Source organism: Pipra filicauda, unplaced genomic scaffold (genome assembly GCF_003945595.2).
Source record: "Pipra filicauda isolate LSUMZ 115617 unplaced genomic scaffold, ASM394559v2 scaffold149_size4050908_pilon, whole genome shotgun sequence".
NCBI lineage: Eukaryota > Metazoa > Chordata > Aves > Passeriformes > Pipridae > Pipra > Pipra filicauda.
In genome coordinates, this window is record NW_024103984.1 from 3011242 (window position 1) to 3027268 (window position 16027).

At 43.6% G+C, this 16027-nt stretch overlaps 1 protein-coding gene across 1 annotated transcript; it reads left to right on the top strand.

Moving 5' to 3' along the window:
- The first annotated feature begins 4112 nt into the window (after positions 1-4112).
- On the top strand, positions 4113-14752 carry CAVIN2 (caveolae associated protein 2). Its single transcript, XM_027737554.2, has 2 exons — positions 4113-4600; positions 12201-14752. Exons 1-2 carry the CDS (start codon positions 4208-4210, stop codon positions 12996-12998), a joined length of 1191 nt encoding a protein of 396 aa, XP_027593355.1. The 5' UTR covers positions 4113-4207; the 3' UTR covers positions 12999-14752.
- The last annotated feature ends 1275 nt before the right edge of the window (positions 14753-16027 follow it).

Consider the following 16027-nt stretch of genomic DNA (forward strand, 5'->3'; position numbering starts at 1 on the left):
CACCACATCACATCTGAGATACTGATACCTCCTCAAAATGTAAGTACTAGTAACTATTGCTAAAGGAGAGGCCATCCACAGTCCACTGCAGTTACTGGCATCCATCAGCAGAGTTGGGCGAGTTGTACTAGTCCAGACTGGCTGCCCAGTGCCAAACAATGCAGCGAATCAGTCTCTGCTTCTCTAACCCATTACATTTCTTCTCTAATGCTTTCAGAACACAACACAAACTGGGTTCTGCTGGTGAGAATGGCTCATAACAGACACACAATTTTATTCTGAAAAAACCATCAAAAGGATTGATGGACTAATTTCTCTGGGCTATGCTTCTGGAAGGAGCAGCCCGTGGCTGAGGAGGGAGATGCCTTCCACTGGGACAAATCCTATCAGCATTATTAGCCTCACTGCCCAATAACACAAAACTCACTCAATTATCAAACATATTTAATGAACCAGCCAGTCCAGCCTCCATTTCCCCAGAAGCTTTTGACCAGCTTCAAACAACTCTGGCTGAATGGCAGAGGTTCCAATGGCATGACAAATGTCACTGCAACAGATGGGGCAGACCATAGGGAGGGAAATGTCACACTGACCCAGGAACAGCCCTCAGAGAAACCCTTCAGCAAGAGGCAACCAAATTTCATGTCTTTGTCCCCTCACTGGGGGCAGACACTGCTGGACCTGGTGTGAGCAGATGCAGCACCACCTCTTCCCATCCAGTGTTCTATCCATTTTCTCTTTTCTCCCTTGTCCATTCGGAACAAATATCAGCCCCCTCAAGGCACCAGCCTTCCCATGCTGGGCTCTCTTCCCCCACCTTCCACAGCTCTTCTCATTAGCCAGCCCTTCACCCTCACAGTTAGATGGCCTCACATCACACCTTTAAAGTCACTGGTAGCTTGGACATGAAATTCAATAAAATGACGATGACCTGCACAGTCCCTGCCATTCTCCCCTCCCTTATTAATTCCTTTCTCCTTCCTTTCCTGTCATATTGTTTTACCTATTACTCCATGACTAATAAATTATCAGTAATGCTCCAGCATCAAACATTTATTATCCTGAGCACCACGTGAGTAATGAGTGAGTTAACCTCCAATTTTTGTCCATATAATTCACGCATATTGATTTCACATGAAAAGAACTCTTGACTTACATCGGATGACCCTGATAAATTTAATCTCTTCAATGCTTCTTCTTTCTAAATAAATGTAAAATGTTTTCCTCTAGAAAGTTTCTCACCAGTAAAAACTATATTGAAACTTGGCAAAAAACTCCTCCACTACTCTGCCAAATTAATCAATAAAATCTAAAAAAAAAAAACAAAACCCTGCATAAAAATTCTCCTATTCCTCCAAGCGCTGGCAGCTCAGCCAGCCTGACAGTGTTGTTACAAATGTGACAGGTAATCAGAGCTGACAGCTGGTGTCAAAACCCACACCTGGAATTTAGCAGCAGACTGGGAGAGGTACCAGTTTGGGGCCATCTTATTTCCTGGTGTCATCACCCCTCCTTTCCCCACAATGTTGCCTCAGGGCTGGTGACCCTTGCAAGCAGCAAGGCTGAGCAGGGAGCACAGGGGCAACACAGCACTTCCCAAACCACAGGGACCCTGAGGAATCCTCTGCCGTGGGTGCCAACAGCCCTTCCAACTACATCAACGCTGCTGTCCCTGGCTTTGCTTTGCCGGGTCAGAGGACTAGCCAGGAAACCATACTTCAGATTTTGTGCTGGTTCCCATGGGGCATCACACCTTTTCCGCAGGATGCACACAGGGCTGGGAGTTTTAAACACTCAAAAACTTGTAGAACCTTTGGAGGAGGCTCATAGCAGGAGTCAGGGGAGTGTTCTTTAGATTCCAAAGGCAGCCTGCCTCTCTCCTCCACCACACAGACCTGTCAGGTACAGCAGAAGCTTGATGCAGAAAGGCTCAGGGAGACAGGCTCCAAAGTGCAAACCAGAGACAGGCTGGAAAGCCAGCTTGGCCAGCAGCTGGGACCACAGCCAGACCAGGGATTCACCACAGCTCATCAAAACTGAAGAAAAAATTCATTTGGAAAATTAAAAAGTTATGTTGCTACAGAGAAGATATGTAGCTGGGCATGGACACAGCTGAGTTGCTCCATGCCAGAGCAAGGTGAGCTACTGCTCTCTGCAAAATGCCTCCTCCTTGCCTCGGCTCCACTGTCCCAGCCAAAAAGAAGGGAGGGAGGGAGGAAGTAAGATGGGCAGGATCCTGTACCGGGAGGGGAAGACACCGGCAGCCCTTTGGAGACATGAATGTCCTAGGAAGGGCGGGTCAAGTAGTGCTGCCAGGGAGAGCTCATGGAAACAGAAGGGGTTTGTTTAGGTTGTGCCTTTAAAATATGTCCACTCCCCTCTCAGCCTGCATATTTTACAGTCTCAGCATACTTTCCCTGTGCACAACTCTGGCAGAGTCAGTGATTTTTTTTTCTGAAGTGAACTCACTCACAAATGCATTTTTCAAGCTCCCACAACTCGAAGAATAGAAGTTGCAGCATGAAAAAAAAAAAAAAGCAAGGACCAAAAAAGGTAACTTTGCAGAACATTCAGGGCTCAAGCACGTGGTGTTTGAAATGGCTATCTCATTTGCATAATTCTTCAGTCATTAATTTTTATTCCTTTTCATAGTAAAATGATTAATTACTTTTTTTTAGTGTGTACAAAAGAAAGGGCAGGGATCATGGCCATTTGGACTCCAAAAAGATGTTTTTAATCCACAAGACGCAAGAAAATCATGAAGGAAGTATATACAGCCAGATATTAGAAAATACTGTATTTCAGCTACCCAAATATTAGAATTCTATATACCTAAGCATTATAAATATCTGTGTTGCAGCAAGAAGTCATGTTTCCAAGCAAATATCAAGGACAGAAAATAAAAAGAAATTGACTGTGCTTGAGAACATCAGAATATGGATGAGCTACCCAAGTTCATGAAACTTTGCAACATTTTCCCTGATGATAACAGCTTATGTATTATTCTGAATAAACAGCTTGGTATTTCTCCATGCCAAATAGCTCCTTTTGGTGTTGGAGAACATAGTTCCTCTGCCACCACACCCAGTTTATCACTATTCCCCCATAACAGCCACTCTAACCCTATGAGTCTTTTTTACTGAAGAAACACTGGAGAATCCAGTCAGGGCAAACAGAGTGCACTGCTAATCTCCACATCACAAGCAATGAATCAAATCTCTCGGCACTCCTTCCACCGAGGAAACATCCCATGCAACACCACACTGTTGTTTGGGGTTTTTACTAATAAAACCTTGAATAAAATAGAATAGAATAGAATAGTCATAATCTAAATAATTGTAAAAAACTGTCATAATAACAATAATGACAAGGAAAATATTTACATTAATAAAAGACCACCCGGTCTAGTGTTGCATGGGGGTGCTCACTCGGTGGAAGGAATGATGGGACACTTGATTCACCACGTGTGAATGTTTTACAAATAAGTTATTTATTATGACAATTATCATACATTATCAGTAGGCTAATATAAGAATAAAAATATTAATACTATACTATTGTGTACTGTTATAGCACATTAATATGTGATTAATGTAATAACTGATATATGGATTACAGTAACAATATACTTTTTAAAAAGCATGTTAATATAAAATTGTTGTAATAATCGTTATATTGATTATAGCAATAATTTAAACACTTTTAATTGGTCTTATTAGCCGAATTCCTTCGGATTATACGACAGGCTTTAACTCCAGCCTATACTCTCAGACTCTCTCCCGGACCATCACCACCAACAGCTTTTCCTTCCCCTCTTTTCCCAGCTCCTTCTGAGCGAAGTACGGGGCGAGAATACACCCCTGGCTGTTCAAAAAGGGACGTGAGACGGGACGGGGGGAGGCACCGGAGTGCCGGCCGCGGTGCCGGCCCGCCCCCGGCGGTCCCAGGCTGCCCGGGGCGGGCCGGGGCCGGGCTCTGCCCGAAACCTCCCCGGGGGAGGGGGAAGGCGCAGCCCTTAATAGCGGCGGGACGGGGGGAGGCACCGGAGTGCCGGCCGCGGTGCCGGCCCGCCCCCGGCGGTCCCAGGCTGCCCGGGGCGGGCCGGGGCCGGGCTCTGCCCGAAACCTCCCCGGGGGAGGGGGAAGGCGCAGCCCTTAATAGCGGCGCCGGCGGCCGCCGTCCCGTCCCGTCCCGTCCCGGCGCAGCCATGGGGGAGGCGGCGGGAGGCAGCGCGGTGCCCCCGCTCCCGCCGTCGGAGGCGGTCGGGGGGCAGGTGAACGCTCTGACCGTCCTGGCCCTGCTGGAGAAACTCGTCTCGATGCTGGAAGCGGTGGAAGGTCAACAGCGGCAGATGGAGCAGAGGCAGCGGGGTTTGGAAGGGGCGGTGCGGGGCATTCAGGGAGACCTGGGGAAACTGTGCCGCAGCCACGGGGCGACGGGGGAAGCGGTGGAGAAGCTGCTGGAGAAGTCGCGGAAGGTGTGCGCGCACACCCGCGCCGTGCGGGAGCGCCTGGAGCGGCAGTGCGACCAAGTGCGGCGCCTCGAGCAGCACCACGCCCAGCTGCTCCGCCGGGACCGCTTCAAGGTGCTCATCTTCCAGGTGAGAGGCTCCGCGGCCACCTCTGCTCCCCGCAGCGCCGAGCTCAGGCTCCCGGCCCCGCCGAACTTGAGGGAAAAGCCCATCTCTGCTAACGCCTAGCAAACCTGGGGAAAGAGCTGACTGTTTACTAACTCTTAGCGAACTTGACACACAGAGCTGTCCTTCTGCTAACTTGGCAAACTCGGGAGGAAACCCCTCTTTTCATCTTAGCAAACCTCTCTAAAAAGCCGTCTTTCATACTTAGTAAATTCAGGGAGTAACGCCCACTTTTCCTCTTGGCAAACACGGGGAAAGCATGTTTTGCTAACTCTTAGGAAACCTGGGGAAAGAGCTGCCTTTTTTGCTCTTGCCAATTGAGGAAAAAGCCTTTTTTTTTTTTTTTGCTAACTTTTAGCAAACTTTGGGAAAGACTCCTCTTTAACTCTTGGCAATCTTGGAGAAAGAGTTGTCTTTTGCTAGCTCATAGTGAATATGACGAAAGAGACCTTGTTTTGCTGACTCTCAGCATACCTGGAAAAACAGCCACCTTTTATTCTCAGCAAGTGAGGTGAAAGAGCCATCTTGGGGAAGAGTTGTTTTGCTATGTGGTTTGACGGGGGTTTAAGTAAACTTGAAGGGCCCTTATTCTTTTTGCAAACTTGAGGAAAGAGCCTGTTTTGCTAACTTGGAGTAGAAATGCCACTAAAAACTGCCATTGCATCTGCCCTCAGAAGCAGAAGAGGGGCAGCACTGCAGCTCCCTGTCACCTCACGCCCTGCTTCACTCTGCAGGCTGATCTGGCCCGTTCAGGGATGAGCTAAAAAGATTCAGCTTAAAAACTCAGCTTCCTGGGAGTCCATCCAGTGATAGCAGCAGTTTGCATATTTTCCCCTTTTTAAGCAATGGTCTGGATAGAACATGCCGTGAGCTTGAACTAAACACAGGACGTGACTTTCACATATTTAAAAAAAATAAAGACAGACCTCCACAAATCACTGAGGGAGGGAAGGAGAGCAAACATGCGGCTGGAGTAGTCACAGCTCGGGCACAGCAGCAGCACCTCATGCTAAACATCTGGGCGTTAAATCTGTCAGTCACTAACTCTGCTCCTTGGGTTGTTGGGTTTTTATCCTATTTAACCCATCCGAAAACAACAGAGTAGTACTTAATTTTTAGAAGCTGGCAGGCCTGATTAGTGCACAGGCAATTCCCCCATAAAGGAAACCCCCACCTCCCTGCTTATTGTTCTCCCAAATTACAGTCCAGGCTTGTCAGGCCAGAAGAGGAGGAGCCTGCAGCATGTTTCCACCCCAGAAGGAATGTGGAAATTATTCCAGAGACTGGGTAAATTAAAAGACACATGTTCTCTGCAGTTGTGCAACTAATTTAAGATCCATTACTGTATGTCAAAACACTGCCATCTCCCAGGCCCCGCTCGCTAATGGCTGGCTCCCGCCTCCAGGTTCAGAGACCTTGAACACTTCCCGTGGGGTTGCGCATCACCGAGGGCTGGGGGAAGGCAATTTTGTAACATTTCTAGTACTTCTGAGTGTGACAATTAAGGCCTCGTTGTTGCACCAAGAGTCTTCCTCCAGGTGACTTTAAAAAATGCAGAGAGTAAAGACAAGCAGAGCTCTGTGAGTGTGGGGCAGATGACATTACCTCGGGTAGGGCTCTCCAGTGCCACCAATTTGTAGGCACTGGGTGAAAGTAACAGTAAAACTCCCGCAGAAGGGTGTGAAAGGTAAAGCAGTGTCCCGACAGGGGAGGGCTGGATTTTCTCGTTTCTTGATACTAAATACTATTCCAAAGATAAGGCCTATTTAAACCTCTGAATCTTGCATTAATGCTGGGTCCTAAAGTGCACAAAACCAAACCAAACAAACCAAAGTGCACAAACAACCAAAACAACACGGGCCTGCGTCCGAGTACAAAAGTTGAAGAAAATCCACTTCTTCTCCACTGCCCATCACTGGGCTGGTACCTTTGGACAGCAGGTCCGTTCTTCATTGCTTTCCAGGGATTTAGGTAATGCTGTTCCTGTCTCTCACTGGAAAAGATGTTGCCACAGTATGGGAAGATGAACTTAACCAATCCCAGCCAATGCATATAAGGAACACAAGTTTTAAAAAAGAAACACTGCAGTCAAATTCAGTTTAAAGAATAATAAATGAGCTGTCAACTGGGAATTGCTCCTGGAAGTGGCCTGCTGCTAAATGGCAACGTGGCCGTCTGGAAAACCAGGGTGGTCGGCAGAGCTCCCTGCGGCATGGGAGGATGGCTGGGGTAGGCAGCGCCCAGGGCTTTCTCCAGTGGAGGCTGGGAGGAGCTGGGATTTCCACTGGGAAGTGGCTGCACCCAGAGGGGTGGTGGTGCTTGCCAGGCTGTGCCCATATGCCTGCTGATGACTTGGAGAGGTGCCTTACCTGTGCGCCCACCTCCTTGGAATCTCCCTGCAGGATCTCCTTTCAAGCTGGAGGAAGGACAACCTGCTAGTCAGCAGGGCCTCTGCCTTGCTAGGATAATTGTACAGAGGAAAAAGCAGAAGGCTGGCTGGGTTTCTGTCCTGCCCTGCACAGGAATCCATGGAAAAACAATTGCAGGAAGGAGAGGTCACAGCAATGAAGCAATATCGACGCCAGATCTCTGTAAAAAACAAAAGGGAAATCTGGATGTATGAGGCTTCTCTTCAGCTGGGGGATTCTTCTTTTCCACTGAAAAAAAACAATCCCAAACTTTGCACAGCATGTTTCTCATTAGGACCAGCTTCTCCAGTTTAGGAAGACAGCTCAATATGAAAATAAAGATACACATTCGTGATTCAGTTCTGCATTCACCACATACCCTAAACTCCCTCATACTTAGTAGGAGCACTGAGCATAGCCAAAACACACGACTGAGCTCCAGCTCTGCATTTTATGAAACCCTGCTGCCACGCTCCAGCATCAGCTTTCCCTCAGCACACACACTGAGAATGAACTGCGTTTAGGAAAGTTCAGCTATTTACATATTTTCCATTAAAATGCTCTTAGTTTTCTCTCCCTAGACTGTCTGCATATATTTCTTTAATTGGTGACATATTTTAAGGGAGCTCCATTCCAAGCATTTGAGAATGAAAAAGTTATTACAAATGACACAGCAATTTAGCAAAACACTGAAGTGACTGTTTTAAAAATCCTTGTTAAGCTTTGGCATTGTTCCCCTCTATTTTGTTCTTGCCACATGACCAGCTTTTTGGTTCTGGTTTGGTGGGGGGTTTGTTTGCCTTTTTAGCTGCAAAAGCAAAATACAAGATAAAAAAAGCTCATGTTTAATTTTTCAATTAAATGTCATGTTTACTGGTTAAATGTCATGCAAATGGGACAGATAAAATAAGTCAAAATTGCAGCTTGGGGTCAAGCATGCTAATATTCAAGTCCCTTTCAGATGCTGCTGTTGGGAAATCCTTCATGTAAAATGAAGCAAGAAGAGGGCACAGGAAATTAGCCATTTGATTGTATCTTGTTGTTTGGGTCACTGCAATAATCTTTTGAAAAAGCAGCTTCAAACTCAAAAATTAACAAGTGAGGGAAACAGAAGAATTACAAGCCAATAGTGCTATTAACTAACTACTGTATTTCCCACTGGAGCATTGCAGGGAGAATACTCTGCTGTTGATTAATGACAAAATTACCTCGCATGGCTTGACCCAGCTGTGCTGTGGGAGGTCAGGGGGACGGTGCAGGAAACGCCCCAGCCTGCACAGGACGTGCAAGTGGGTGGGCGGCAATTTCCTCCTCCCTGCCCTCCTCCCTCCCTGTGGTGACATCCAGGTCTGAAGAGCATGTATTTGTCCAAAGGTGGAGCTATAGCTGGTTTTAGAAGGATTTGTCATGTTTTGACCTATTTTGTGAAGGAAAACAAGTTTTGGACTAGTAATCATTTAGGCATATAACAGCATCTACAAAGTACAGAGGAGCCTGGACTGCAAAATGCCGTCTCTCGTTCTTGAAGGTCATGGCCTCTTACAGCAAACCTAACAAAGTCCAAACCAAAGCACACTGATTTCCCTCATGCAGCATCAGAGATTCACCACTCCTTGAGTAAATTAACTGCCTGCTCACTCAGGTCATCCAGTTTTGAAAGTACACTGTTATGGATCTTATTCCCTTCTGGTAAAAGAAAAGGATGAGATTATGACCTACAGAAACTTCCCAAGAATAGCTGATCAAAGCCACAGGGAAGGCACTGATTTTAACTATGCAAGTATTACTAGTATTAGAAAGAGCTGTTTTACACAGAGAACTTCCACTATTCTATTTATCTCCTACATGGAAAAACAAAATACAGGAGCTAGCTACCACAGTCAAAAAATGCAAGTGCTGTTTTTGGACTCAGATGTGGAAAATACAAAGATGTATTGCTTTCTTAGAATTTTAGATTAGATCAGGAAGAAAAGATCAAAGTTCTACCTTTTTTTTGCATGGAAAATAGTTATGCAGTTTGTAACAGCTGGCATTTTTTAGTGTATTGTTCTAGTCTTCCTAAATGAAATATCAGACTGCTTGAAAAATGTATCAAAACAAAATACAGCTGTCATATAAACTTCTTATACCAAACAGTTATCAATAGCCCACTTACAACATGTTATCACTACCCGTGTTTGACATAGAAATGTTTGTTCCACCACAGAGCATTCCTGCTATACCACCCTTGTATTTTCAAAGCATTTTACCTAATTTTTCATTTGCATTTTAATAGTTCCTGTGATCCTAAGGTCTTTTAGAAACATGACATAGGAAAGCATGTCATTCCCATTTTACAGGAAGACAAATAGATGCCCAGAGGCTGATATTTTTCAGGGCCATGCAGGAAGCTTAGACAGGGAGGTGATTACTTGAATGCCAGTACTGCCTGATAGCCAAAGATAGCCAGATAGCCAAAGACCACTTAGGGTCTGCTTTTAATTGGATAATTATCTCATTATTATGTAGTATATTTTAATTTGTTCTTTTTTCTTTATAAATACAGGTAGTTTGACAGTCTCTCTTCTACTCAGTCAGAAATTTGATAAAAACTGAAATCAGATGTATGTCCATATTCTTCTAGAGACTGCATGCAGTACTTCAGTTTAAGGTGAATAACTGCAGACAGAGCTAAACTGACCTTGAGAAAGGCTGCACAGGCCCATCTCTGGCTCAGACTGCACTGGGATCAAATCATATGACACCACTTTCCTAGATAAAATACTTTAAAAGTTACAACCCATCTTTACTTATTAAAATCAGAGTTTTCTATACCATTTAGACACTTAACACGTGAATGTTCAGATATCTAAAACTGTGTGTGATTACCTAGATTTGGAAAGAATGCTCTGGACATGAAAATTATGCTTTATACTGAGTTTTCCTGCTCTGGGGAATAATTCAACGCTGCACCCTCTCATGTAATCCACATTTCATTAACTGCAGTGGAGAGAAAATACAAATATTTGTCCAGCAGTTACAGCTGGTTTCACTTAAAGCTGGTGCAGGTTTCCTTTGTTTTGTTATCTTGGTCACTGTTGCTGATAGTTGGAACAACATTACAGGTGTCAGGAGAGGAGTGTGGGCTTCATTAGATGTTCCACTGCAGGCAAGGGGCATGTAAAGCTTTGTCCATGTCAGTGTATCCAACTGAGGCTGATGGCCCAGAAAGGTATGCAGAAGCCATAGAAGTGAAGCATTTACAAACTGTCAAACAGCTATCCATTTTTTTATACTTTTCATTATTACATCCTTGAGGGATATTAATCAACATACTTGAATCACTGTATCTATGACTATATACTGTGTATATACAGTATAAAATAATCCTGCCCATCTACATTGCATATTCTTTAGTTCCAGAAGGGCTACAAAATAGTCAGTACTACTTTGTTTTTAACAATTACAGAATCAATCAGGCTGGAAAAGACCTCTGAGATCGAGTTCAACACCACCATGTCAACAAGACCATGGCACTGAGTGCCATGTCCAGTCTTTCCTTAAACACCTCCAGGGACAGTGACACCATCACCTCCCTGGGCAGCCCATTCCAATGTCTAATCACCTTTTCTGTGAAGAAATTCTTCTTAATGTACAACCTAAACCTCCCTGCTGCAGGCTGAAGCCATGTCCTCTTGTCCTGTCACTGGCTGCCTGGGAGAAGAGACCGACCTCCACCTGGCTACAACCTCCTGTCAGGTAGTTGTAGAGAGCTATAAGGTGCCTCCTGAGCCTCTTCTTCTTTAGGCTAAACAACAACCACAGACGACATCCTTATACAGCCTTGACAGCAAATTTAACCCAGGGCACTATTCTCTGCAGTGATCACAACTGTATGCTCAGTCCTGAAATAATGAGAATGAACTTGGAAGTGTATATGGCCTTTCTTCCCCTTAACTGTACACTCAGGCCCACTAGGGACAGATCTGAGACTATTACGACCATTTCACTCAGCACTTACTGCTTTTTGTAGCTAAAGATAAATATGGAGGGAGGGGAGGAGGGGGGGAGAGAAAATCCTTCCAATCCATGTGGCTAAGTGAAATGGCATGTACAGTGTCTGAAGGTGATAAAACCTGTAATGAATAGAGACTGTGCTGATCTAAGGCTCGACAGTGCTGAAAGGAAAAGGGAGTGTGCGAGGAGCCTCATTTTCTTTGCATGGGCAGATGCCTGCAAAACCTACCACGGAACAGAGTGTTCATTGTGCTGCTTCTGCACTGCTCAGGGTTGCAGAGCTTCTGCACTTGGTAGTTGCAGATACCCCTCATTACGAGTTGCAGCTTCTGCCCTTCTTTAGCCTGTTTTGTTTTCAGAAACCTTCTTTCTTTCCATGTCCTTTTTTTCATTTTGTTTCTAAAAAGCAGTACTTTTCCTGTTAGCTAGGAGTGACTACTCATGTTTTCTGTGTGGTATATGTCCGTTTATTTCTGTGTGCCATAATTTTTTATTCTTATGTTTCAAGGAGTTGTCCTATTGAGATCTTAATATTTACCAACCAAATTTACTAGCTTCTTTTTCTGTAAATAGCTTTAAAATAGGATATACTCTAAACATCATGGGCTGCATAGTGTCTCAGTATCAACAATCAACATACATTTTTCCAGAAATACAGCAGAAGTGCTAGTTGCATTTGCCATCTGAGATATCTCCCAGATGGAACCAACATCTCTGCAAAGATATTCTTAGTCTTTGGCTGGAGAAACTGAAAGCTCTGTGGGGTTATGTGACGACTTCTGTAGGTCTACACAGGGGTCTGCAGTACAACCTCTTTAGCCACCATACTTTACCTTCTCCCCAGGGACAGGTGGACAACTTTACAGCTAAACTCTTACTAAAGAGTATCTAATTTAAAGAATGGGATTTCCATCTTGCATACATTCCAAGTCACTCTGAAAGAGAAATCTTACAGCTCATTAGTCTTAAACTTCACGATATAATGATTCAGTGGCCTTTGAGTGGCTTGCTACTGGTTAAATATACTGAAATAACAAGAAATGTTCAGCTTTCTTCATCTCATCATTGGGGGGGAGGAAGTAATTGTTCAGGGTTGTGCTTTGGTTATTAAATTTGGGTCCCAAGAACTGTAAAACTCAAATATTGTCAATTATTTTCAGGAGGAAAATGAGATCCCTGCCAGTGTTTTTGCAAAAGAGCCTATTCCCAGCATTACAGAAGGGAAAGAGGAGCCTGTGGATGAGAACAAAACACTGGAAGAAACCTTGCACACAGTGGAATTGGGTTCAGATGATGAAATGTTTCACGAGGAAGATGATGCGGATGACAGTGCAGAGGAGAAAACAGAAGAATCAAGAGCTGAGAAACTTAAAAGGTCCAGCCTCAAGAAGGTAGACAGCCTCAAGAAAGCATTTTCCCGCCAAAACATCGAGAAGAAGATGAACAAGATCAGCACAAAGATCGTGTCACCTGAACGGAGAGAAAAGATCAAGAAATCACTTACTGTACATCATCAGAAGTCCTCTTCTTCAAAGAGTTCGGGTTTCAAAGTATCTCCCCTCGCATTCAGCACGAAGAAAGGCCGCGAAGGAGAAAGCCCTGCAGAGGCCGAGGACAGACCATCGGAAACTGCAAGCAATGACCAAGCTGAGAACGAGGATGAAATGTCCTTCGCTGACATGCACTCGGATATGACACCCACCACCTCGCTGACCGAGGAGGGCAAAGCAGTGGTCGATTCTCTAGAGCAGGAAGCCAGAACGGAAGGCAAAGCCATGATGAACAACAACATCGAGCTGTCCATTGTTGAAGATGATGATGAAGAGTATGGGATGCCTCTAGAAGTTTCTAGCCAGAAACTGTATGATGAAAGAAACAACCCATTTAGCGGGGAAATGGAACAATCTGATGAAGAAAAGGCCCAAGCAGCTGTCCTGCAGGTAGACCATACAGCGTAATCATCCTGAGCCCTCCTTCATCTTCCAGATATGCACGGTTTTACTGAGGCTAATAACTAGTTTCAGCTACACAGGCAGCAGCAGCAATTAAACCTCTTCCATCCTTTTCTCTGCAGTGATAATTTATTGCATCGTGTTGGAATGCAGAGTAAACAAAGTCAATGTTGCTCTGCTTTAGGCTGAGTCACCGGTTTTTATGAATTTAGAGACGCTGCCAACTGGTGTAAGAGACTAGCGGGAAGAGAGTATGTCTAGTAGAAGCAAGCTGGTCAGCTGGCTTTCTTAGAGTTAAGGTCAGAGGAATGCATGGAGAGTAGTCAAAACCTAAACATTTCTGTTCTCTTTTCTTCTCTTAGTATTTCAGGGCACTGTGAGTAGTTTTGTATGTAAACGTAGAAATACCAATGAGAACATTTGATTTCAGTTTCCTTGCCATGCTCCATGAACACTAACAGCCTCAGTAACTGTGCACACATGTGTAGTTTGTTTAGGACTTCGCTCCACAGCACTGTAGGACTAAAAGAGCAGAGTACTTAGAGGGCGAAGCTAAAAAATTGGTTCCATCCAGTGGGGGAAAGATTTTTGCCAGTAGTCTCTCTCTACTCAATTGGAAGAAATTACTGTGTTTAGGTGGAAACAAAAAGATGTTTTTCAATCTACCAGAGTTAGGGAAATATATTAATGGCAAGCACGAATGTGTGGTCAGTTGCTGTACCTCTAAGGTACAGAAAAAAATAGGAGTTTGGTAGATAGTCTGAAGAAAGTATGAAATGCAAAAAAGCAAAAATAAAGCCCCACAATATTAAATCTATGCTCCCAGCTTAAAGTATATATACTCGGATAACACTAGTAAATTCTTAGCCTTTTAGCAATATACTATCAAACTTGGCACCTGCACAACTTTGTATCTCAGAGTATTTTGAAAATAGCATAATTTATCTTTTTACAAATTATTTCATATATAGAGCTATATCTACACAGAAGAGTTAGATAATTACAGGGATGTAAGGACAATCATTTCAAAAAGGTGAAATACCCTTTCAGGCATGTCTAAAGGGAGCAATGTCTTATGGATTGAACTTCATGGCAGGGATGAGTTTACGTAAGTATGAGTCTGCAGAGCCACAGGATTTGATTCTCTGCTAATAATTTTCATCAAAGTCACCTACCTACTCTCAAAATTACTAGTCTGTAATTTTTCAAAAGTAATTGAAAATGAGAGGTTGCAAGGTAGTTTGTTCACTACGAATGTTCATTCCTGTCACTTAACAAAGGTAAGGGGGAAGGGAGGAAAGGGAAGCACAATACCCACAAGTTACCTTACATCCTTGGCTGGTTATGCAGTGGGTTATTGTTATTTTTTTATATATATATAAAAATTCTACTGATGCTTAACATTGCACTAAAAGGTTGCTTCCTTCAACTTGTATTTAGAATCACGAATTACAGGGAAAATGAAAGCTACAGCAGAAATACCAGTAGGAAATAATTTACAGGTATTACTCCTCAGGGGTAATATCTGTAACCAGTAAATCACACTGGAAGTTAGTCAGTAAGAGCTTAGTGTAGGCGAGTTCTATTAAGAGTTAAGCTCTTAAGTCTATGGTATCATATAGGAGATACTGTTTCTAAGAAAAATCATGGTATAACTCGTGCAGCTATGTTTTTATTTTGTATTAACTACAATGGATTTCAATAATTTTTACTTGTAACTAACTACAAATATGACAAATAAAAGCATAATATAAAACACAGCCATGTCAGTGTTTGGGAGCAGGAGTCTGAGAAGCTGGCAAAGATGAAATTTAAAGGTCAAGCATTTATTACTTCAGTTCATGTCCCCATTGTACCTGTACCATTTTCTTTCTCATTCTGTGCTGTTATTTAGCAATGCAAACACCAGTGCTTTACTTTCCAGATACTTATCAGATTTCTAGCCCATCTAAATGTAGTCAGGCACTTTCCAAAATCTCCTAGCTCCATCTGCATTTTTTAATGGACTGCAGCATACTCCTAATACTTTAAATAGTCCTAAAAGCATATTTATATTGAAGTCTATATTCTGTTTATGCACACAGATAAACTCATGTCTTCTAGAGTGCCACATAGTCTTTAGCAGGATTAATTTTACTGACAGACCAAAGAAATCACGTTTAACCTTTATGTAGCAGCTGTCAACCTCCCGCAGCCACCAAGTGCTAACCAGGAACTCCAGCACCATGTTTACATTTCACTTTCAGATATACCCCATTTGTTTGTCCTGCTAAGCTTTAATTCAAACAATCCCCCTGGCCATGCTTTATCCACTTTTAGAGATGCTGAAATGAATCCCATGCACAGTGTTCTAAGAGCATTACAATGCTATCCAGTAAAACCATTGGAAATGCAGATACTGAGCATCTGTGAGAATTAACTCAAATATCCACTTCAGAATACAGTACACACACCGCCATCAGTTGCAGGACTAGAATTAAACATTTTCTCCATCACAATTGTACATTTACAAGGACAGGTGGGTCTGTAATCCCAACAAATAAAAGAAGGTATGCTTTGCATGAGAGAAAAATGTTTACTCAACTCATGAATGTCTGCTTTTGTGCTATCTTATAAACCAGAGGATGAAGCAAGCTCAGGATTCCAAGATGTCCCCTTGCCTTCTATTCTCGAGACCTGACTGAAAACATCAGTCTGCTAAACTTACTATTTCAGGGAGACAGAACGTGGGACCAGCAGCACTGTATTCTTTCAAGTATCTCGAGTATGTGCCTGGATCTTGTCATGGTGGCAGATGTCAAGCATATGCACGGGTATTCCATGATTGTGCTGACAGGTTTGTCTACATAATTATTTTTTTAAAAACCTGCTTGTTAATGCTTCCTGGCACAATAACGGTGAGCTCCACTTGTACCATTATTCCTTGGAAGACGTGACCTGTTATCTGTTGCACAGATTCAGAGTTTCACCTCCACTGAAGTTGGCGGGAGCTTTGCACAAAGAAAAAGGGTGTGATAAAGCCCTTATGGTATAAA

What these genes read in the sequence shown, in the direction of transcription:
- CAVIN2 (XM_027737554.2), top strand. Translation starts at nt 4,208, where the DNA reads ATGGGGGAGGCGGCGGGAGGCAGCGCGGTGCCCCCGCTCCCGCCGTCG. An exon ending in TCAAGGTGCTCATCTTCCAG is followed by an intron (nt 4,601 to 12,200) that starts GTGAGAGGCTCC and finishes AATTATTTTCAG; the next exon opens with GAGGAAAATGAGATCCCTGC.